The sequence below is a fragment of the Passer domesticus genome, chromosome 2 (genome assembly GCF_036417665.1).
Source record: "Passer domesticus isolate bPasDom1 chromosome 2, bPasDom1.hap1, whole genome shotgun sequence".
Classification (NCBI taxonomy): Eukaryota; Metazoa; Chordata; class Aves; order Passeriformes; family Passeridae; genus Passer; species Passer domesticus.
Genome location: NC_087475.1, coordinates 3,375,936 through 3,400,682, shown reverse-complemented (window position 1 = coordinate 3,400,682; position 24,747 = coordinate 3,375,936). Strand labels below are relative to the sequence as shown.

The 24,747-nt window shown below is 39.6% G+C and overlaps 1 protein-coding gene and 1 long non-coding RNA gene across 5 annotated transcripts in view; one reads left to right on the top strand and one right to left on the bottom strand.

The window, feature by feature from the left end:
• Positions 1–24,747, bottom strand: part of DSCAM (DS cell adhesion molecule) — a 465,664-nt gene that overhangs the window by 395,269 nt on the left and 45,648 nt on the right. For all 4 annotated transcript variants that reach the window (XM_064406016.1, XM_064406023.1, XM_064406025.1 and 1 more), the window contains exons 2-3: positions 7,801–8,118; positions 2,524–2,670 (exon numbers count right to left, since the gene is read on the bottom strand). In XM_064406016.1, the coding sequence (XP_064262086.1) occupies positions 2,524–2,670; positions 7,801–8,118 (465 nt within the window). The remainder of the gene's footprint in view (positions 1–2,523; positions 2,671–7,800; positions 8,119–24,747) is intronic.
• Positions 10,839–13,176, top strand: LOC135295162 (uncharacterized). The gene is made up of 2 exons (XR_010357184.1): positions 10,839–11,174; positions 11,641–13,176. It is a non-coding gene; the product is annotated as an uncharacterized LOC135295162 (long non-coding RNA).

Sequence of the window (24,747 nt, the reverse complement as noted above, 5' to 3'; positions counted from 1 at the left end):
CATTTTTTGCTTGATTTAAAATTTTTTTCTTGCTATCTTTGCCCCTAGAGGAGACCCTGTAAAATCTTTTTGGCCTCAGGTTTGCTGTCATATCAGAAGAATAATTGTAGGAGCAAAACCCCAGTTCTGGAGCTGTTTCCTAACAGACAGACAAGCCTTTCACACCTTTCCAGGTTGCACATGGGAACGTCACAAAAATTGGTATTTCTGGCTCCAAACATGGGCACCTTCCCCTTTATTGAACATGGAGGGTGATTTATTGGGATACTCCTTGGAAAAGCTCTGGTAATGGGTCTTAATATGTTTCAACTCCCAATTACTTTACAAAAACCCGGAGGCACAACATAAAATTGCAGCCAGGAAACAGAAGATGCTCTTGCCCAGCTATATTTATTACACATGTGGATGACTGTGGGCATCACTGTGCTCCCTGAAAACCAAATATACAGATGTGCCCAGGATAGCACACTGTGGCCAGACCAAAAACATCGTACAGAGGTAGAAGCAACTCAGATTGTGTCCTCTCAGCCCATGTTTCTAGAGAAAATATGCATATTTTCTTATAACAGAGAATGTATAAACTCAGAAAAAAATTAAGGTAGTTAATCATGAAGAAATTAATGTTTTTTTCCTCCAGCCAGGACTCACATCTACAGATGTACATGCACCACGTAGCAGATTATTTTAAAATGAAGTAAAATAAACACATCCATCCACTGTTGTGTTAAATAGTTGCAATCACAGTTTACAGAACCTTAAGCATAATTCTGCATCAGTATATACAGAATAATGGAAAGCTTGTGTTTTTTGCATTTAAATACAACTCTGACCTGTGGTGGCTGGAGTGCTGGTGATTCCAGCAATTCAGATATTCCAGACCTCTTTGTGCAAACACACCCAGCTGCAGTTGCTCAATGACAAAAAATTGTATTATATAAAGTCCAAGAGCATAATAAGGAAATGAATTTACCAAGCTTAGAGAGTGCAACATAGAACAACTGATCATCAATTACATGGGTTTTAAATATCTACCAAATGCTTAGAAATTTCTTTGAACTATAATTCCAAGGTGATGTCAGGAGTCAATAAAACATGGAGAGAAATTAAATCTACAATATCAGCCATATAGAGACACAGGTATTGCCATCAATGACACAATTTGCCAGAAAATAAAAATTATTAATATACTGAGGAGGTGTACAGAAACATTTCCACGCACTTGAGCATCATAAACACAAACATATTCCTGAGTAGACTGCACAATATTTAACTCAAACTATTTTTTTTCCATTCTGCACAGCCCTGGAACAATACATTTCTAATTTCTGCACACATAAGTCATTTGTATGTGCAACAACAGCTGCACTCTGCATTATCTATAATTCAGATATGTACTGAAAATATTTCTCCTACCTATTTGTTCTCCCATGAATTTCTTACAATATTTACGCTTTAAAATGTTAGATTTTCTTTGCCCAAATTCCTGAACAATCCCTCACATTTCCTCCCTCTGTCAGTAAATAGATTAATGCACATAACTGCTTTAGTACAGATTGTTTCACTTCAATATGTTCAGCCTATGGCAGTGCTTAAGCCTCCACTGTTATCTGTGAAGATATTTGGGATTAAAATGCTATGAAACTATAAATATTGATTACATACCTCATCTAAACATAACCAAACTAATTTAGACTCGGGATTTCTTCTAATCCATGAGTAACATCACTACTAAAAACAATTACAACCCAGCACATGTTTATGACACTCAAATTTCCTTGGCATGCAGGAGCTCTTTATCAAAGTTAAAATGCAAACCCACTGCCACAGCACCCGAAAGCTGGTTTTACGTCTGGTATAAAACAAAAACCATGTTATTTTCCCCTCAAGCAGGCTAGAAAAGCAGGGCTGTCTGAAGCCTTCATGTCACACACACAGAGTCACAGGGATGCAGCAACGCCGAAGTGAAATACATTACTGGGAGGATGACATCCCACTCAGTTATAACTGAACCAAAGGAAACATCAGGCACTTGAGGGGGAAGAAAGAAACAGGAAACATCTCTGTCACGGTCATATTTTCTAAAAAAAAAACCTTTCACCCAGGATTTTTCTCCTGGGAAGCTGAGAAGCCTCAGAGAAAAAGGAAAACAGTTTAATCTCATTTGCTTCTCCTGTGTTTTGCTGCATTGGAATGTGGTTGGAGATTGTTTACCCACAGGTGATTGTTTCATTGGTTTCATGTGAATTATTTTGACTCAATGGCCAATCACTGCCAAGATGTGTCGTGACTCTGGAGAGAGTCACGAGTTTTCATTATTATCTTTTTAGCCTTCTGTATTCTTTAGTACAGTATATATAGTATTCTTTAATATAATATAGTATCATAAAATAATAAATTAGCCTTCTGAGAACATGGAGTCAGATTCATCATTCCTTCCTTCATCAGCACCCCACAAATACAATACATCTCTGCCATTGCCAGCTGGAAAAACAAAAATAAAAATAAAAAGCCACAAGAGCCTACCTGAGACAAGCGAGACTGTGTCTTTCTCCCATGAGACAACAGTGATGTATGCCTCCACAGAGGAGGGGATAATGCACTTGAACACTGCTACATTGCCTCTCATGGCTTTCTGGTCCTCCACACGGACTGTATAGGGTTCCCGTAAAACTGCAGGGACAAGAGGAGGCTTTGTCACAGAAATTGTCACACCAGCTGCAGCCCCAGGTCTCACCCACTGCCTGGGCCAGCCCTGCAAAGTGCCCCCAGAATCAGGGAGATCTCATCTCAATGAATGGCACACACAATGATACAAAAGCATTCCTGTTGTTATAGGATACGAAATAAAACGATGTGGATGCTGGAATTTTAAGGTAAAAAGAAGGTTATTTAATTTTTGATTACAATATTTATAGATTTTCAAAAGTGACAGTTGATTGGAGGGTGACAGTGCTACCTCTCCAATGACACTGGGCAAACTAATAGTTTATTAAATTTTTCTTCTTTCAGAAAAGATTGCAAAACCATAAGTATTTACAGAAAAGCACGTGAGGAAGTTCATTACAAGAATATAAACATCAGAAGGCTTAGAAGAACTCAAAAAACAAGACAACACATTCCCAGATTTTTTTGTTTCTTCAACATCTGCACCTCTTACTCTGTGTTCTTTCCTCACCTGATTCTGGGAGGCTCAGGTAGGAGCTGCATATTTATGTGGGTAAATGGTGTTATGTTTCATGTTACTTGTGCAGTTTCCCCAGCCACATTTCCCTTCACAAAGGGTTTTGTGCTCTATCAAAGAGCACAGAGGTACATGCAGGTGCTGTGTGTGAATTAGACATCCAGAGGGGAGAAGGGAAGGTCAGTGTCATTTAGGATTTTGAAAAAAGTGAGAACCAAAGGAGAAAATCAATGGAGGTGACAGGGAGAAAAAAAGAAATGTTGTCAGGAATACACAGAAATGAGAGTAAGAAGAGAGCTACATTTGATTGACCAGCCCTTAAAGAGATCAGTTAGTGGGAAAAAAAAAAAGCCAGAAACAAAGCCACAATTGTATTTTAAAAAAACACTTTATAATAGAATCCAACATGATTCGAAAAATGTTTAGAATCAACACAGTATTTGTCTTGAGTCCGAAAGAATTAATTTAATGGAAAAAGAGAAAAAAGAACAACTGAATGGACAAGGAGGATAAAAGCAAAACTGGAAAAATCATTCCCACCACTCCAAACTGATAATGTTGGGATGAGATGAAGTTGCACTGGGTGGGAGAATGGAAAGAAGGGAAATCCTGAAGTAATTCCATGAAGAGTGAGGGATGAGCATTTCTGTGAGCAAGAGTTCATGGAGAAGGTGGCAGAGTAGAGAAGAGAGAGATGTTTTCTACAGCGAGTGAAAAGGTGAGACAGGACAGACAAGCACAAAGATTCTCCATGGAAACACAAGGTCAAGGTGCAAAAAAAGGGAATCACCACAGCCAAAACAAACCATTTCAATGAGAACTGCAAATTTCAGTGTGCCTGAGACCTGTGTCTGCCTGAGGGTAAAAATTATTGGGAAGAACAGCAATGCTGAGCTGCCACATTACAGGGACATTTCTTGCCCATGTTTCCTGTCCACAAACAGAACAAGCTCTCATACAAATACATTTAGCCCCACTGATTCCAGCTGGAAAGTCAGTAAATACTTTTCAGAGTTTACAGAAGTGTTTCTAAACACCAAGACTGCTGGAATTTCCAAATGTCTGCCCCACTTAGGGTGTATTTCAAGGAAAAAAAATGGCAGAGTAATGAAATGTAACCACAGCCTTCAAAATGCAAACAGCATCAAATTTTCAGGTTCATTGTTACCACTGCAAAAAGTAAGATTGAAGTTCTGCATCCCAAATATTGCTATAACAATATAACTTGTAGAAGACCTAACCAAAAATAAGTAAGTTTAATTAAAAATGAAATATCTTTTTTTTTTAAAAGGAAAAAAATCTATTTCCTATTACAAGATAGACACAGCTGGTTTTTAAAAATGCAATAATTGACTTCCAATCAGAGGTTAGGATTCTTAACCCTGTTAGGACTGTTAAACTGGTATTAAAAGCACCTTTAATGCAGGGATTTTACAGCATTGGCTGCCCTGTGGTGAAGCAGCTCCCTGACCTTGTCCTACACCCAGGGAATGGCACATGGATCATCTTAATGAGGCTGATTTGTGTCTGTGCTCTTCCTCCAGCCATCATTCCCAGGAAAGGCCTGTTCAGCAGCAAGATCCCAACTCACTGCTGAAGCTGTTTGCACTTTTCAGAACACTTGGCCACTTAGAAAATCTGCCCAACTGATCTTGCCAATAAAATCCTACACAGAAACAATGTGGAGCACAAAAACTGGAAAGAAGTCTATTCATTTCCTTGCTTTAAAAAATTTACATTATTGTGATTTACGAGCCTCCTCAGCTATTTCCAGCTCATAGTTTTGACAGTTTCCATGAATAAATTGCCGATTTTTACTTTTTCTATTATATTTTTTTAAAATCCCAAGTCCCCAAGTCATTAATTTATATGAGAATGTCAGTCTTTGCTTAAAAAAAAAAAAAAAGACTCTTCACTGCCATGACTGCCCAGGAGAGCTTGAAGATAAAATGGAGACTTTTGCTCCCATGTGGGACTGGCATGGAAGAGGATTAGGTTTGGGTGTCCAGGTTGGAGGATATGATTTTTTGAGAGGAGTGTGGGAATATTTGTTGCACTGTATCCCAAATTCCATGCAAAACCACAATTACAATTATATGTGAGCTGGAATTTTTGTATCTGCTCCCTATATTCCTGGGAAAGGAGGTAAAGGAGCTCCAGACTTTCTCCAGTTGACTTTGAGAATGTGCAGAACCATATTAGTCTTTGTGCTATGACCAGATTATCCACTGATTTCTTCTGTATTCTTAGGAAAACAATTGCTGTAGGAGTGCAACTGGAAGGAGGAAATTTGGAAAAAAAAACCCCAAAACCATGTTAATTAGTGCCAGTCTGAAATATTTTTCAGATTTCACATGAACAGAAATAATTTGCAAGCACCACATAAAGAAATGAAGCTCCTAATTTCAAATTTGAGCAACCCAGGGTTTATCATCTGAGCATGAAATACTTGACTGCCATGCACAGAAGATTCTCCAATTTGTGTTTTCCTGTGATTGAGGAGTTACACAGCCCTTGGAAAAGATGCTCACTGATAGCTGTGGCCTGCCATCAGGCATGGGGACAGCTCTGACACAGCATCAGCTGGTGTGAAGGAAGGGAACTCGTTATCCAAACCCCAGATTAACTGAGAAATTGAGTTAAATTGGTAAATTGGTAAAAAAGGAAAGGGAAGGGAAGGGAAGGGAAGGGAAGGGAAGGGAAGGGAAGGGAAGGGAAGGGAAGGGAAGGGAAGGGAAGGGAAGGGAAGGGAAGGGAAGGGAAGGGAAGGGAAGGGAAGGGAAGGGAAGGGAAGGGAAGGGAAGGGAAGGGAAGGGAAGGGAAGGGAAGGGAAGGGAAGGGAAGGGAAGGGAAGGGAAGGGAAGGGAAGGGAAGGGAAGGGAAGGGAAGGGAAGGGAAGGGAAGGGAAGGGAAGGGAAGGGAAGGGAAGGGAAGGGAAGGGAAGGGAAGGAAAGGAAAGGAAAGGAAAGGAAAGGAAAGGAAAGGAAAGGAAAGGAAAGGAAAGGAAAGGAAAGGAAAGGAAAGGAAAGGAAAGGAGGCATTCATGACTTGGCAAAAAAAAAAAAGGAGCTGTTAACTTCTGAGCCAAGCACCTACACTTCCAACAGCAAAGTCCTTTTCCAAGGTCCTTTTTTTATTTGCAAGGTTCCTGTCTCAAGCAGAGGGAGAAATCTTGTTTTGGAGTTCCATGGATGAATGTTTGACACCTAAAGGAACACCAGCTCAGACCCTCAGCCAGCAATACTGCAAGTTTTAGCCTCCTTTGTATCACCATGTTAGTTTATCTAAGAAATGTAAAAATTGGAAAGCAATCCTGGAAAAAAATACTGCCCAAAAGATGTTCAAAATGGAGACACATTAAAAAATCCAGAAAAGACAAAAATAAATATTATGTTGTCTCTAAATGTAATTCTACCAGACAACTTGCCCTCAAATCCATGACAGTAAAATGAAAAGCTCAAAAACCAGAACGGAGTTTCAAACACAAAGTTGGTTACAATGTGTTCATATGAATCTTTGATTTTCAAGGGTGGTTTTTTTTATGGACAACTAAATAATTTCATAAGAAGCATAGACCATCATAGAACTCCCCATATATGTAACATGATAACTTGCTTCTTCTGGATGCTTCTTGTGCAAGAAAACCCACTTTCTTAGACTAAAATTTTAATGAGACACGAATTTCATGGAAACCTGGTTTTTATTCTTGCTTCCCAGCTGCCTACAAACTACAGATCTCTGAATGTTAACTTATTGTTAATAAGAAGAGAGTGCATTTTATTATTTAAAAAGAAAGTCTCAGGCAAATCTACTTGTTAACTCTTCATAGTGTTTTTTTCCCCTGTGAAACTCCTGTGAAGACAAATTCTAGAGGAAAGGTTGTTCTCTTCTGAGAAAAGCCAAACAAAGCTCCACCAAAACCAAAGTGCTTCCAAGGATTTGCATTTGCCAAGGGTCAGCTCCCAGACTATTTATTGTTTGTTTGTTTGAATATTTTAATTAACTGAAGCAGATAGACCAAAATCTTCAAAAGCTGTGCAATTATGTGTTTGTGTGTTGTAACAAAAGGCCTGATTTTGATCCCTCTGTAATTCCCCACTAGCTGACCCAGTCAGTACAGAAAACTGATGCAAAACCATCCTGCTCATTTGCATATTTTAGCTTAAAGAGAAAGCACTGCCTGTGGACCCACATCAGCTTCTGAATCATTGCAGGGGATAAAAATTTCTCAAAATAAAGCACATGGACCACAAACAAATGAGGAGAGATGTGATTTTAGGCCATTCATTCCTCTTCTCTTCCAGCCCATGTACAAAATCCATCTTCTTCTCACCCAGTTCTTTAGAGTGCATGCATGGTCTGATTGTTGATTTGATTATCAGATTGTTTCTTCTTATATTTGTGCTCAACTGATCGTTGGAAAACTAACATTTCATCACCAAAATAATGCAAACTGGGGAGGAGAGGAAAGAATTCATGATATTACTCAATATTGTTAAGAGTTTAGAGGTTGCACTTCTGGCCAACCTCCCTTGAATGATATCTGCTGCCACTCCTTGAAACACCCAAATTCCCTCCCTCCCCAATCCTGCGTGAACCCAACCAAAGATTCTACTCACCAGCCTTAATGTGAACATCCTGACTCCTGATTTTCCCTGAAGGATTTTCAGCTGTGCAATAGTAAGTGTTATCATGGATTAAGTTATTAAAGCTTGAAGGAGGGAAGGGGAAGATTTGGAGAGTGCCATTGGGGTGGACGTGGCGGATCCCTGGGACATCGTAGATCTCCTCGCCCGTCGCTAGGTACCATCTGAGCGTCACCGGGGGGATCCCCGCTGCTGGACAGGGGACCAGAGTCCCTGTGGTGCTAGCAAACACTACCTCTTGCAGAGATGCATTGACAAAATAGAGACTGGCGTGTAGCTCTTCACTGAAAACTGCAAGACAAAAGGAAAAAAAAAAAGAACAGACCTTAAAAACCTGAGGGGTTTCAGCGGCGCGCGACGCGATTCGACAACGACGCCAAGTCAAACGCGGCGCACAGGGAAGGCAATCAAAGCTAATCTGGGTGCTGATGTCAGCTCTAATAAAATAAATAAATAAAATAATATAAATGTTTCTTGTTTTCAAAGAAAATACCGCCAGGTTAAACACACTCAGTGGTTTGCGCCCAAAAGTAAAATGAGAAACCCCTTTAAGTGTTTTGGATACAGACCCGCTCACTTCTGCACTTGCTTGAGGGAACCCTCTTCATGCAGCCTGCAAAAATCTATAAGTAATCTGCCTTTATGAAACTTCCAGAGACTAAATTTCTGCCTGGAACACAGGCAGTTTCTGTTAGCATCCCTAAATTTATTTTTACAGTCTTTCCATGGCAAAAATTATTTATAAAGTAATAAAAAGAACTGCGCGAACAGTGAAAAAAACCCCTCATAACTCCATAAAAGTAACACATGTCTATACTTAATACAGATACAGCTTAGTAAATGCTCTACATCATTTGGTCAGGTCTTTCTAGCAAAGACCTCTAGATCAGGTGCCCGCGATAATCTTGGTTCTGCCATCCATGTGACTCCATGGAGTCCCACTCCCAACCTTAAAATGAAGAATCTGTATCACTGGAAAGAGTCAATATTAGTCAGAGCACCACATTAACCACTTCTGCCATAAGCTATTCAGCTCTCACTGGAGGGATTGACATCTCCAGGTGGTTTAAAGGTCCCCCAAAATTTCCTTTAAAGTACTTTCCTAACCTCTGTTGGAAAGCTGATAAGCCTAGCACATGATTTTTGTTTTCCAGTAAATGATAGGATATATTCCAATACCACCAATCTGATTTGTATTTGCATACTTGTTTAAAAAAAAAAAAAAAAGTGGTCAGTTTTGCTTGACACAAACACAGAGACTTGGATGTTTCACTATATCTTGAAGGCAGTAGATTCTGACAGGATTTTCTAAAGCAAGGCTGGGAATGGGTCGGGTTTTGAAAAGGGAGAGCTCTCACTGCAGGAGATCCCAGCAAGCAGTGATGAGACACATTTCAGGGTAGCCCTTCATTTGCACAAGATGGATTCTTTTATCCCGCAGAAAGAACTTGAAATCCCAATGCTAAGCCATGAACTCTCTTGTCTAACTCTGCCACTGCATTTTATGATAGTTTGGAGCACAAAATAGACTATTTTTTCTTACTCTTTTTTGATATTTTGCAAAGATACAATGTGGGAAGGTGTTTATTCTAAATATCAATCAGGAGAGACTCAAAAGAGAGCAAAACTGGCTCTGGGAATCCCTAGAAATTAAAAAAAAAGAGATACACTCTCTCCAATAGGGAAGGATGCCTGGCATGCAGGAGACAGATAAATGAGTGGCACAGAGAAGACTGAAAGGCACTTGGAGCTTCAGAAAGGAGAAATTTCAACTGTGGAGCTGAGCTCCTGAATTTGGATGAGGCAGGTGCCAGCACAGAATAAATCCCCTGCAAGAAAAGTTCCACCTAGTGGGTTCAATCCCAAGGGGAACTCAGGCATCTGGAAAGCAAAAATAGGCACAATAGGACTGAACACAGGAAGAAGCTGAATCCTCATTCAGGAGGACTGAATAAGATGGTGCCACTTTTACATAATCACATTTCTAATTATAGTTGTACTTTGAGGCAGAGAACAGTATTGTTGGTAGCATAATAGAGAAGTGGGAAAAAAAAACAATTTAGCATTGTTCATCTGCTGTACAAGCTTTTCTCTACAAATACAAATGAAACAATCAACAGGGCATTTAAATTTCCATTGGCCAACAAGACATTCACGTAGAAGTAATAAACACAGTTCACATTTGCCAGCTTCTATTATGCTGTGCTGCTTCTTAGCAGATATTCAAGCAAACCCAGTAGAGTTCCTGGCCAAGAACAAGGAGGTAAATACCAAATTATGAATGCCATAAAAATAGAGAATATCTAACAGGAACTCTGTTTGACACTTCCATAGAATCTAACTTCCCAGTCAAACACAGCACAGCTGAACTAGAGACTCATACTAGCAGCACATAACAATGAATTTTTCCAGCTGCTTTGTATCCCCTGTAGAAGCTTTCCCTACTTTTGACAAACTTTGCATCCATCAGCCACTACAACAGTGCTTCATTTTAAACCAGCATCTGCTACACATTCATCCTAATGGCAGCCACAAACACACCAAGATCCCTGGAAAATAATCACAGTGCTGTAATGCACACACTTATACACAATGCTGACAGCCCAGATGCTTTTTGTGGTGGATTTCACTGTGGAAGCTACGTTGGAGACATCCAATGACAAAAATGGGATTTCAGAAGCTTTTATTAAAAAGATATTTCTCCTCAACATTCCATAGGAAGAAAGGGATTAGCTGAATGACAGAACAAGTGATTTATTGAAACTGAGGCAAGTCAAAGATGTGTAATTAATTATATGTTACCTAATGATAGAATATGAGTAAACACTGTATTTTTCAGAAAGGAGAAGCAACTCAGACTTTAGAGTGGTTTAGGGGAACTGATGAAAGTTACAACAATAAAACAGCAAAGAGAAACACCTGAAGAATAGGGGAAAAAAAAAAGGCAGTCATAAAAGAGAAAATAATATCCAAGGCAGAACTGAAAACTCTTGCAGCTGAGTGACTGCACTTGGCCTGGACAGAGATCACATCATTTCACAGTGTAAAGGAATAAAAGGCACAGATTCTGCCTGAATAAGGGTTATTTATTACCAAACCAATAATTCCTGAGGGAAACAAGAGGAAGGCTGCACCTCAGCAGTGCTCAGGTGCCCCAGCTGGAATGAAAAGGTGACAAACAATCTGCAGCTGCAAGCACTTTGGGGCAGGAAGGCAGAGATTTGTGTCCTGGCTGAGTGGCTAAAGGAGAACATCAACAGTTTATCAGTTCAAAGGACAAGAAGCACTTCTGGAGTCTGAGGCTCAATAGATGCCAGGATCTCACTCCTGCAAGAATGGGGAGAGAGGTATGGAGGAAGGGAAAATAGAGGGGAGAGAGGGAGGGAGATGGGAGGTGGATAAATTTTTTGCAAGTTCAATCAGTATTCCTTACTCTCAAGTACTGGAAGTGATAAGGGGAACTGACAAAGCATTGCAGCCAAGGAAATTTATCCTGATTTTCAGGGGAGACAAGGCTGCTGTGCTTAGCAAAGTGCTGAATACATCAGCCAGATGCAAAATTTCTCTTGGCTTTTGAGAGATCTGATCTCAACTAAAGTGATTCTTTACAAGCTGCTCAGTGGGGCTGTGAGCTGATCTCCCTCATCAAGGGAGACTGAGCCCTGCGAGCCAGGCTGGGCAGGGGGAACCAGGATGGACACACAGCTGGCAACATTCAGGCTGGGTTTGGCATTTCCAGCACCTGTAGCTATTGGCACAGCTAAGAATGGAGTCATTTTTTGTTTTTACAGAGGTGTCCTTTTCTCCCCTCAGGCAGGTCACTCCTCCAGGTCTCTACATGTGTGCATGATGAGCACTTGAAGGTCTTCTACAAGGACATAACCAATACCTCCTGGGATATTCCTGCCTGTGAGGGATTTGTTAAGGTTTCACAAGCACACCAGGCTGAAACTGCTGTTCCTCAATCCTCCCGTTTCCTGTCACTAAGGTGTGATGGAGGAAATCCTACTTTTAAATGACAGCACTGCATCCAGCTTGGACTTGCCCTATTGTGGGATCTGGTGACAAGGAGGGATCAGCACCAACAAAGAGATGAGAGAAGAAATGCAAAAGCCAACCATGAAACCATCTGTCCTCTTCCCTTCCTCCACAATGTCTCCGTTCAGGTTGCTTCAGCTGCAAGAACCTTTACCCTAAAGATGCCAAGATTTTCCTAGAGCTTGCATGGAACAAAAGAAAATTTTGTGTCTGTTCAACTCAGTGCCAGAATGCAATGCTGAGCCTCAGTGTTGTACATAATTCCTTTTCATCATGTGCTCTTTTGTCTTTTAGTAAGTTTAAATAACACTTCTGTGATTTTCAAGTTGTCTTTTTGAGCCTCATGTTCTTCCAAAGCCCTCTTCCCCTATTCTGCAATTGGCCATTTGAAGCCCCAATTTTCTCTTCAGCTCTTGAAAGAACTGAAATACTTTTTGTTGAGAGAGCGTTCAGCACACTCAAAAATATGAATAAAATGTCTCTGAACAATTAATTGATACTTATATTTTATTCACCTTCCGTACCCTTTCCAAGGATGAAATGCTGTTCCTGTAATGTCTTTGCAAGTGGAAAGTTTGGACTTAAATTAATAACAATTTCAAACTAAGAGAAAAATTATTTCTCATCCATTTGATTAATCAAATCCAGCATGAAATATTTATATAGATAAATTAAAAGATATGAATCAAAGTGAAAGTCTGGAGCCAAGAGACCACTGCGATTATTTAGATAAAAGAAAAATCAAAACAGAAAAGATAAATTATGTAATTAAGCAGTTGACTGCACTCCTGCACTACAGCAGGTTTCTAAAAACAGCCTGAACTGTGTTACAGTGGAACTTCAGCTTTGCCACAGCTTTGGACATCAATGTTCCCTCTCTTCTTCCCTTCAGTGAGGTTGTGATTGAGGAACTGAGCAACAATGAAGTTTTCCTTCAGATTTATTGGATTGCATAAGGTGCCACCTTCAGTAGTAATTTCTTCAATACAGCTGCCTAAACACAAGAAACATAGAAGCAAACCCAAGGAATATAGTGAAAATAGAAAAATAAAGGAAAGAAAGGGCAGTATTTAATAAAGTCTAAGCTCCTAGTGCTGAATTGGAATGGCAGACACCTGGGACTGCTTTTTACAATGATGGGACAACATATTCCAGAAAAGGCTGACATTTGGAAAAAATCTTGTAAACAGATGCCAAGCAGGATGAGACACATTCCCTTAGGAGGTTTAAGGACTAAGAACCTGTGTATTCTTATCAGCTCATCAAGCTGTAATCAAAGTTTAATATAAACAATAAAATATCAATATCTTGCATGCTTTCTGGAAGAAGTCTTTTCCTAAAAGAGTTCAGGCACCGTGCCTTGGGTAGGAGAAAAGTTTTTTGAGCCTTCTCCACAGGTAATTTTGGAAAAACACAGCCTGGGCTCAGCTGAGACCTGCCCTGATGGGGCAAATCACTCACTTCACTTGGTCCACCATCTCCAGCAGAGAGAGAGGGATTAGGACAACTTCCCAACCTCCTGAACAGCTCAGACAACTGGAGGAGTTCAGCACAGGTGCCCCAACATCTTTAGCTCCTGGGTGGATGTTTGCTGTCTGCATTTATAGACACTTGTGCTGTGATTTCAGCCTGCCTGGCTCATGTATGAGCCTAAAAGCATCACAGCCTTTGCCTGTCCTTACACCAGCAATTCCTAAATGCATCTCCAGGCTTCAGAAAATTCAAAAATATGGGGTTTTTTGGTTGTTTGGTTTGTTTTGTTGGGTTTTTTTTCCATTTGGGATTTTTTTTTTTTGGGGGGGTGGGTGGGTGGGGGTTTTTTTGGTCAATTTTCTTTTGTTTTGGTGCAGGCGGTGGTGCATAAAAAACATGTAGTAGAATCAGAGCAAAAAAAGGACAAAGATCCCAGAATATTCTGAGTTGGAAAGGACCCACAAGGATCATCAAGTCCAGCTCCTGGCCCTGCACAGGATCATCCCCGAGAGCCACACCAGATCTTCCCTTTCATCCCCAAAACAGGACAGGGATGAGATTAAATACAGGAATATTTGGCAAAATGGAAAAATGGTGACAAGACAGGTGGGAGTCAGAAGGATGTCAAGACTCAAGGAACTCCCCAGGATCTCATCTCTCTTGGAAGATCTGCTATCAGCCAGACAGCTCCTCTTTCACTGGCCTGAAATCAGAGTTAAAAGCAGGCAAGGAAACCTCATTGTGACCACAGTCATTAAAAACATATGGCTGTGAGGTAGAGACCTAGAGAGAACAAAAGACCCAATTACAGCAAAACAATTGAAGAAAAATTTAAAGTGAGAATTTAAGCCTCATTTTTCATATGGTCAGCAAAAAACATTGAAGTCCTCCCTAATAGAGGAAAATAAAATATTGATTTTTTTCACTGTAAATACAAATATCTTGTAAGACAATTTAGTGAAATTAATCTAAAAAGCAGTCATTAAAAAAAAAATAAACCCAAAACAACTTTTGTAGGGAAATGGCTGAAGCCATCTAAACAACAAATTATATTTAAGGAAACTGAATTACCAGGATCATACTACAGGTTAATTACCCTGTTGACATCCAAACAATACAGTATACTAAGATAATCTTTTTTGCATAAACACACACACACACAGAACTGATAAATGAAACATTTCTGAATGCACTGCTGTGCCTTTCAAAGCAGTAGAAACATTACAAATGCAATCACAAATATGCTGATTACTCAATGCAGAACAGAGAGGGAGAGAGAGCCTGGGTGGGTGGGAGTTTGCAATGCTGATGAGCTGTGTCACTATTTAGGATGATATTTAATTTTTTTTTCAAGATTCTATACTGGATCACCATGAATGAGACTTTAAAAAGAGAGATTTTAAAAAAAAAAAAGAGGATAAATTGGCCTTTTTTCCTCCAATACATCTCCCCTTGATGAACTGAAAAAAAATCCCTCATTTGAAAAGAATCAAAACCTGATTAGACACTTACAAACAAGAATGTTATTATCACTACTCAATTATCCAGTAACAGGCTATGCAAAGTGACCTAGAGAAATTACTGCAGCTATTGTGGAAAGATCAGAGTGATGAGGCATTACAATAATCCATCTGTGATCGTGTCTCCCTCTAGGGGTTTTATCTAATGACTAGCACACAAGGTTGATAAATATTATAAATTTTATTAGAGCAAGGGGAAAGCAAATGTACTTTTACAACTTTGGCTTTGATTCTGGCTCTGGACAGGGATTTCTTTTGCTCCTCTAAATTGAGGGGGATTGAACATTCCTCACTGTTTGAAGGAAGGAGGTAAAACACAGCTCACACGAGGAATAAGTTTCAGGTGAAAGCAGAATAAGTAACTTCTAGAACAGGAAAACAGCACTGAATAAAGATGCTCTGACCAGATTCCAAACTAAGTCTTATTAAAAAGGAATTAATAAAATTAAGAAGAGTGAAAACAGCCCTAAAGAAGAATTATGAGAGAATGCTAAAATCAAAATAGTTTTAATGTGGAAAACAAAATTAAATCAATTGCCCAAAATTATCTGATATTAAAAATAAAATTAGCAAAGAGATGAAGATATTAAACTAACACAATTACAAAAACACCAATTAAGCACCACCACCCACAACAGCTTTGAGTCAAATCAACAAAGGAGAGCACAATTCTTCCCACAATATAAAATCTCAAAAATGCAGAACTACTTCCTATATTGTGTGTTGTGTAAGGGTAGCCAGTATTTTAGGGTTCAACAACATAAATTTGCTACGTGTCCACAAAAAAAAAAACAACAAAAAATGATGGTTTTTTTCAAATTGCTACTCTGATACAATGTGCCAGTGCTCAGCCTTTTATTCCAAAGGGTTACTCGTTTGAATCAGTTTCAAAATCAGAACCACTAATGAAGATAATTAAGTATGCAGTTGGTTTTGCCCACAAATAATAATCACTACGGAAAAAAAGCACTCAGCATTACATTATCATTCTCAGAGGACAGAAACTTCCATTAAATCAAGGCAGGCTTCCACAATTAAATGAAAAGGTTCTCAGGTGAAACCGTAAAAAGAAGCAGAACTCACAAGGCAGGGAGAGAAGTTTGGCTTTTGGTGGAGTGCACAATGCAATAAATGCAAGTGATAGGAGCTTTTAATCAACTAAACATGAATAATCTGTGGTTAAAAAAATACCAAACAAAAAATCCCAAACAAAAAAAAACTCAGATAATTGTCAATCTATGGGCAAAAATTATGCATCTGTGCTTCTTGAACCCAAAAACCCAATTCCTCTCATTCCTATCATAAGGGACACACAGCAAGAACACCAAAGGCAATAGGACAGAAATTAAAGAAGAGCCTCAGATTTATTTTTCTCTCAAAAATATTTTATGAGAAAGCCAAATAAAGATAATTAGATGTGTCTTGGGTTTTTGAAAAATGGAATTAATCCATATTTGCATAGATTTCTTTTAACTGGTTTATAAAATTATCATTTTTTCCATAAGCAGAGCCATTCTTTTCAAGGCTTTATTGCCTGAGATTTAACAGGTTTCAATGTGGGGCTTGTCTTCAAAATGCTGCAGTTGACCTAATGTTTCTGAGAGAGTCCTGATGGCCACCAACTCCACATCCTAACAGGATTATCAGAGTTTTACAAATAAACAGCAAAGCCAAGCATGCTTTTTATTAGATCTGTCCAGGAAGGAGACAAATTTAAAAAAGATAATCTCTTCCACACAAAAATGAAAGCAAAATAAATCAACATTTTCAGTGAAAATAATTGTGTCAGGATGGACACATGGACAAAATTCCATGAGGGTTTGCTTTAGAGAAGAGCAGTCAGCTACATTTTGAGTATCACACTCTGGTGACTTCTCTGTCACCTTTCCCACACCCCAGAGGAAGACTCTGGCAATCATGCAAGCCATGAAAGTTCTTTCATGTGGATGCAGGAAACAGCCAGGACACCCTTCTGGGACAGGACCTTATCTGTGGCATTCACATTCTCTGGAAAAATTCCAGGATTTTTCTCCTGGGAAGCTGAGAAGCCTCAGAGAAAAGGAAAACAATTCTTATCTCATTTGCTTCTCCTGTGTTGTGCTCATGTGGAATGTGTTTGGAGATTGTTTACCCACGGGTGATTGTTTCATTGGATTTTGATGTGAATTGTTTTGACTCTTTGGCAAATTGGGGACTCTGGAGAGAGTCAGGAGTTTTCATGATTATCTTTTTAGCATTCAGTAAGTATCCTTTCTGTATTTTTTAGTATATTATTCTTTAATATAATATAGAATAATAAAGGAATAAATTATCCTCCTGAGGACATGGAGTCAAATGCATCATTCCTCCCTGCCACAGGGGTTATCTGCAAATACAAATATTTATCCTTTGGGTTTTCATGTGGGTGAGCTCTGCTTGTGGTGACTGAGTGAGCCCCACTGCCAGAATGAGCCTCTCAGCAGAGCAATCCTGCCAACCACCCAGCTGGGAAACTGAAGAAGGAGAAAAACCCCAAAATGTCAAGGGATTTTTTAAACCTGAACCTCTCAGCTCCATTATTCCACACCAGTTATTGCTGGGTACCTACAAAAGTGGCCCACAAAAGATAAATCGGCTAAATGGCTTCAAGCTGAAAGAAAGTAGATTTAGAAGAGATACTAGGAGGGAATTCTTTACTGTGAGGGTGCTGAGGCCCTGGCTGCCCAGAGAAGCTGTGGCTACCCCTGGATGAGCTCAAAGCCAGGTTGGACAGGGCTTGGAGCAGCCTGGAAGGTTTATTAATGGAATGAGATGCTCTTTAAGGTCCCCTCCAACCCAAACCATTCCATGACTCCATAATGCTGCTTTTGCCCTCAGGAAGCCTGCAAGAGTTCTCAGTAGTAATGATGGCAAGTTCAACAGGCTCCTGCATCCACAAGCTGGATGCAAATGTTGTTGTCACAGCTGAAAACTGGCAAAGCTGAAACCTGAAAAGTTTTTGTAAATCCAAAATGGGGCTGAACATACACCAGAGAATGCTCTGCTCCAAAACTGTGAGGGGAGAGAAGGGGAGAGGAAAGCAGAGGAGGAGATCTGGATGGTGCCTGGTTGTGTCCCATTCCTCCCCCACATTGAGCCACTTTGGGGGAAAAGTGTTTTTCTTGGATGCATTGAGGGAAAATAATATTGCCCCAAGGGAAAGTTAAAAATTGAGTTTTGGGGTTTGGCTGGGCCTGCACAGCTTCCACCCAGACACCATCAGGGAGCTGCTCCAGTATGGACGAGCAGGAGAATTTCAAAGGTGCTGGCAGCCATGGGCATACAAAACACAAGGTTTTACTGCAAGAAATCACACAAATATTGCTAAATACACTGGGTGTTGGAAGAAAATGCAGGGAGAATTAGGTGAAAGCTTTGGTGGCACAGTATTTCCAACACTGACACCATTTAGATACCACATAATGTAGTCCCTGCTAAAGGAAAATGCAAAACCTGCCCATCATGGGAATAATAAGCAGAGCAACCTTTGTAGCACTTCCTGAAAAACAGAGTTCTTCCAGAAACTGCTGAAGAGATGAATAGCACTGAACACTACTGGATTTTCTAGTTAGGAAATGTTAAACAGACTGTAGTCTTCACAGTCCAAACTCACCACCAGCACATCAAGAAAAAAATTTAATATTGGTGGGATGCATTTTTTGCATCAAACTTTATATAATATTTGGGTATAAGAACACTTCCATTCTGGAGATATTAAGTTTACTGTCCCCCACTTCCTCCCCATGATTCTTCTTTCATGTCAACATTGACTGCAGGTGATTCATGCAAGAACAAGTCCTTATTCCCCAAATCTGCAGAAGAGCAAGAGGTCGGGGTGAAAATGCAGGAATGGAAGAAATTCCTGAGTCACAGGCAAGAAAACACACACCCCTGAACATTAATCTGAAGGGAGAGGACATGCAGGACCTAGAAATGGCTCTGTGGATTAGAAATCCCTCCAGGAGCACAGATCCACCTGGCATTTGGATCTCCTTGTCTGGTGGGGGTTCTCAAGCCTCTGCAGAGCACTCAGCACGTCTCAAACATTTTCCTGCACTGAAATCCCTGCTGGATTTTCCCAGCTGTGGGGACAAGCCCTGGGTGTGAGTGCATTCCTCCTGACAGCTTGCCAGGGCTGGCTGGGGCTGAGTCACAGCAGCAGAACAAGGGCAGCCCTTCCCCTTGCTCCAAACCCAGCACCAGCCCAGCAGTGAAGAGAGCACAGCTGCCTCTCACTCAGGGGATGGCTCTCAATGAACGTCCAAAAAAAAAAAAAAAAAAAAAAAAAAAAAAAAAAAAAAGGAGAGAGGAAGGAAAAGAAGGAGAAAATCACAAAACCCACATAGCAATTGCTTCTGTTCAGCCCAACAGACCTGAGCAGTCTCACTGCTGCAGAGCAAACAGAAGTTGTACAGAGTAACTATTTTAATAATGAAATTGCTGATGGGCTCTGAATGTGATTTGGCTCCATTCATCATGAAAATAAACCCAGGACTGACAGATGCAGAGAGTAACTCGCATATAACAACAAAACAAGATAAGAATAAAATATTCCAACATAATTTAAGTGTATATAGAATATAAGGACAGGTAGTGACAGAACAAGAGGAAATGAGCTTTAGCTGAAAAAGAACAGGGTTAGGTTAAATATTGGGAAGGAATTGTTCCCTGTGAGGGTGGGCAGGGCCTGGCACAGGGTGCCCAGAGCAGCTGTGGCTGCCCCTGGATCCCTGGCAGTGCCCAAGGCCAGGTTGGACACTGGGGCTGGAGCAGCCTGGCACAATGGAAGGTGTCCCTGCCATGGCAGGGCTGGAATGAGATGAGCTTTTAATTCCCTTCCAACCCAAACCACTCCATGATTCCATTTTACAATGAAGAAGAGAAGCAGTATTATAATTTGGCTACTGATCACATTTTTTCCTAAACTGCTTTCAAGATCACCATGATTTCAGATTTTTGTTTACATCTCACTAAATTAAAGGAAAAGAAAATGCCCTAGCATTCATGGCTATTTTTATAGAAGACTAGAGCTATGACAAGCTACTGCAATCTTAATTAAAAGGAATACCAAAAAAGTAAGATTTTTCATTCTACCTATCACTTAAAGGGGAAAGGAAAAGAGAATTTAAAAAAGGGTAGGTGCAAAACAAGTCTTCAGGATTTAATTTGGTTTCTTAACAAAACCAAACAGACAACTTATGGAATAATCATTACCTTAACAACTGCAATCTGATACTCCCTTTTTCTTGGATTTACTGTATAATTCATACAACATAGCATACAAAGAAAAAAGTATATTAATATTATTATAAAATAGACAGAGTCCATGAGGAATTTCTTTTCCTCAATGGGAGAAAAGATCCCAGGAATTTGGGTTTTGCTGGATGAGGAAAGGTTTTAAGTAGAAATTAAACAAATCTCAAATAAATTAAAACAACATCACTCAATATAAATATCACATCTAAAATGGAGGGGAGACACTGCCAGTGTAAAACTAAGTTATCCAAGAGTATTTTAACATTCTGAATGTTCCCAAGTTAACATTCAGTTTGGAAATGGCACATTTAGCATGTCAATCAGTTGAGGAATAGAAATAATATGAAAATATTATGAAGATGCTATAGAATGAGTACATAACACAGATTTACTTATTATATAGTCTTGACAAAATACAACACTAACTTGCCTTGAAGGCCTCTTTGTTTACGTGGAAAATAAGCACACAACTTGCTGAGCTTTACTTGGAAAATCCTGGTTTCCATTTTCTCCCCCCATCAGGATTTCTGTGTCACATCAAGGCAATCACAAGCCTCAAAGAGCAACAGCACAAACCAGCATTAATTGAATTTAATTGAAATTTGAAATTTTCCTGTGTTTTCCAGTAGTTTTTTAAAAAAACAACACATCACTTTTTCACAGAAGTGCAATGAAAATGAAGTCCTTGCACCTTCTTGCAGCCCAGGAAGGTGTTTCTGACCACACTGGTGTCAGTTCAGCCTAAATAAACCTGTTCCCTTCCAGTTTTCCTTGGGAACATTTCACTGAGACCAAGCCTCAAGAATAACTGCACAAACTCATTTATTTTGTTATCACTTTTGGGAGAAGGATGACAACGTTCGACATAAATCTTAGTGAAAGGAAAAAGAATTCTTCAGTGTTCAAGTTCTTTAAAAAAAAAATAAATCACCTTTTCTTTTGTATAACAGTAGAATAGGGTGTTATTCCAAATGTCCAAGTACCCATCACCTGTGCTCCAGCAGTGGCTGATAAAGGATGTTTAGGGAAGGTCTGTCACAATCCTCTCCTAGTGCTGACAGCTAATTTTAAGCCCAGTATCACACACAAATAACTAGAATTGCCTTTGCTCTTTGCAGTGCTCTGCGCTCATTTTCTTCCCCAATTGCCATTTTATTCCCCATTATTGCATGATCTTTCCAACTCTTTGCAGCTCTACCTCTGTGCATTTTTGGGGTCTCTTGAATAGTGTTCCATCAGAAGATTTTAATATTTATAACTTTCCTCAGTTCATTTATGTCACCAAGCCGTGAACCAGCACAGATCACTGACAGTGTTTTTTCTCCAGCAGGAAAATCAATTATATGTTTCCTATTTCTTTCCTAGCCTGTCATTAATCTACATGAGGACCTCTCTTACCCCATGGCATCTTTCTTCCATTCTGCTTGATATGACATTTTGATGAACTTGTTTTAAAGACCTAGTTATGTTACACTGACTCCATTCTCCTTGCCCACCTGCTTTGATTCCCTCAAAGAAAAAAATCTGTAATAATTTGCCAAGCACAACTTTCCTTTTCCAAGTCTGTCAGATTTCTTTCCCCAGTGTATTGCATTTATTTAGGTGTTCTACAAAACTTTGTTCTTTATATTTAACTTATAATTCTCTCTGTCTTAGTCCTTTAAGACAGCAAAAACCTGTGGCATTAACCCAAAATAAAATAGCAAGAACACATCTGATGTCTGGCATTTTCAGAAGTTTAAAAAGTTATTTTAAATTCATTTTCTAGCATCAGTTCCTTAGGGATTGAGATGCTTTGTCCCAGATGCCCATTTTCAAACACTTAGGTTATTTGGGAATTTTCTAGGTTCACTATCTTTCACCTTCACTTTTTTGTCCAAGACTGCAGGATTTAACATGATTTTACTTTGAGATTTCAGCTCTGGAAGACAAATTCTCACCAATTACATGGCAATTTCTTGCCAATTACCCCCAGACGTGTCAAATCTTCCTATCTTTAAGTCTGAAGCCATCCATTTTGTATCACATCCCAACTTACCTTCAAATATTTCCTTTTCCTCCTGTAAGTCTTACTCCTTCTTCTCCACACTATTTTTTTTTAACTCATTTTTTGGGGCTGGGCAGATGATAAAGGATCCTACAAGAAAAGGCTGAGCAGAGAGGTCCTAAAATTCAACTTTTCCTTGAAACAATCTCTTTCAGTCAATTGTTTCTCTAATATTTCCTGTGCTGCTGGTACCTCTTGGAATGTTCCAGCTGCATCTCCTGTGCTAGATCAAGACAAAATCACCTTCCCTGAGGGCTCCAAACCACAGAATCCACCTTTCACCTCTCCTCTTGAGGAGCCAACTCTACCAAGCTGAAAATACACCTTTTTTCATTCATCAGTCACATTAAACCATAATATTTAAGGCTTAATACAATCACTGTATTTGGCAAAATAGTTTCTCCCACACACACTTCTGCTCCTAATCAGAGATAATTAAGTATGTGCATCATACAAATTGACAGCCATGTAGATTCTGAAGCAGAGTTTAAAGTGTAAATAATGATGAGATAAAAGGGATCTTTTGAGCGAAATCAAAGTATCAAGTAGTCATTATGTGTAATCACTATTACAATTTAATGACATTTGTGCTAGAATAGGAATATGAACAGGAATTAAAGTGTCTCATATATATTACTAATTTTTTTTTCTTTTTAACTCTGTGTTGGCTCCAAACATCAGCCTTTGCTTGAGTCTTTAGCAGGTGATTCTCCTGCAAACACAGAACCCAAGCCAACTGCAGTGGCCTGGATGTGAAACATGAGGAGGTCATGCTGTGTGTGGCAAAAATCCTAATATTTATCCTTTTAATCTTGCTTTATGTGTTAAATATCAGTATTAAGACTGGAAAGCCATGACTGGAGGCTGCTACCCCACCACCCACACAAATCTGTACCTAAGACACAGAGGTAACCTCAAATAGATGTGACAGTGACACACAGACCTGACTAAAGGGGTAAAGAAGAGGCAGAGGAAGGAAGAATAAGATTCCTTTGCTCCCATGAACCTGATAAGCAGCAAATCATGAGAGAGCAGAAGCAAGAGAGAAAAAATTCTTGCTGCTTTTGAATTTCCTATGTATTTGTAAATACTTTAATTTTATGACCAGTTCAAAGGATAGCTACAGGAGTCAGTTCTGCCCATCATCAGGACAACAGGTTTGCAAACATTATTGTCCTGCACAGGTTTTTGATAGAGGTATTTCTATATCTAACATTTCTCAGGGGATCGAGTCCCAGATGTGGCCTTACTAATATTTCAGTGCATGGTTGAAAATGTAACATGAGAAGACCAAAATAAGTAAAACAGAAGGCCAGGAGTACTCGGTGACAAAAAAATACTGACTTCCAAATGTTATTTCACCCACAAGTTGATGTGAAGGGGACAGAACACAAAGGACACACTAATCAAATAAAAGACCTTATGTAATCTGTAGAAATATCAGATTGTGCAGCAGCACCAGCTGAGTTCAGGGCATGGATGATACCAAGGTATCCCTAGGGCCTGTTTGCATTTCCTAATACAGAACTTGATGTAGCAAAGAAATTGTGGGGTTTATCCAGCAATATTTTTTCACCTTTCCATTTCTTCCTTTCTTCACTCAGATTTTAAAGAAAGGTATCTGGCTTTATTGACTATGATCACCTTGAGCCATTTCCATTCATGAACTGAAAAAAAAAATTACAATGAGCTGATTGGTAAAATCCTTCTTGGGTTGTTCTAAGGTTTTTGGTTTTTAGAATAAAATATTTTTTAAAAATATGCCATCCAACCTTCCCTTCCCCTATTCACATCTAGATTTGTCCCATTAAAAACACTCTAAATATTTTGGGTTGTTTTATTATTCCGTAGTGAAACCAAATACTTGGTTTAAGCCTGTGCCTATTTTTAATGGCCTGTTTTAACTCTCTCATTGATCTGTTGTCATGTTTAATCAAGACAACAACAAAAAAGAGTAGCAAGTAGGGTAAGCTTCAAGTACTGCACATTTAATTACATCAAGGATTTGTTAGGGAGGATGGGCATAAATTGACCTTTGTATCAGGTTTCATGAGCTTAGGTGTTCTTTTTAGACTCCCAGAATATCAGCCTTGAAAATGGGAAAATAAAGTGGTTCTGTGTTTGAATTAAAGAAAAGGCCACTGTAAGGAACAGTCTGCAGAAGAACCACAGCAGCAAGAAGGGATTTTTAGGTTTTTCTAGTCCATCACTCACCAGCACAGCACCTCCCCATGCTGAACAAGGTGCAGACAAATAGCAGAGCTGTTTTTCACATCATTTAAAAGAACAATGTCCCAGCAGTGAGATGGATGCCACTGTGCAGACACAGGGCTTGTGCCTGGGCAGGCTGAGAATGGGGCCATGGGATTTCACAAAGCCAAGGGAAGAGATGGGGAGAGACTTTTGACAAAGGATGAGGGGACAGAACAAGAGGAAATGGCTTAAAACTTAGAATAGGTTTAGAATGGATCTTGGCAATGAGGAATTGTTCCCTGGCAGGGTGGGGAGCGGCTGGGATGGAATTGCCAGAGCAGCTGTGGCTGCCCCTGCATCCCTGGCAGTGCCCAA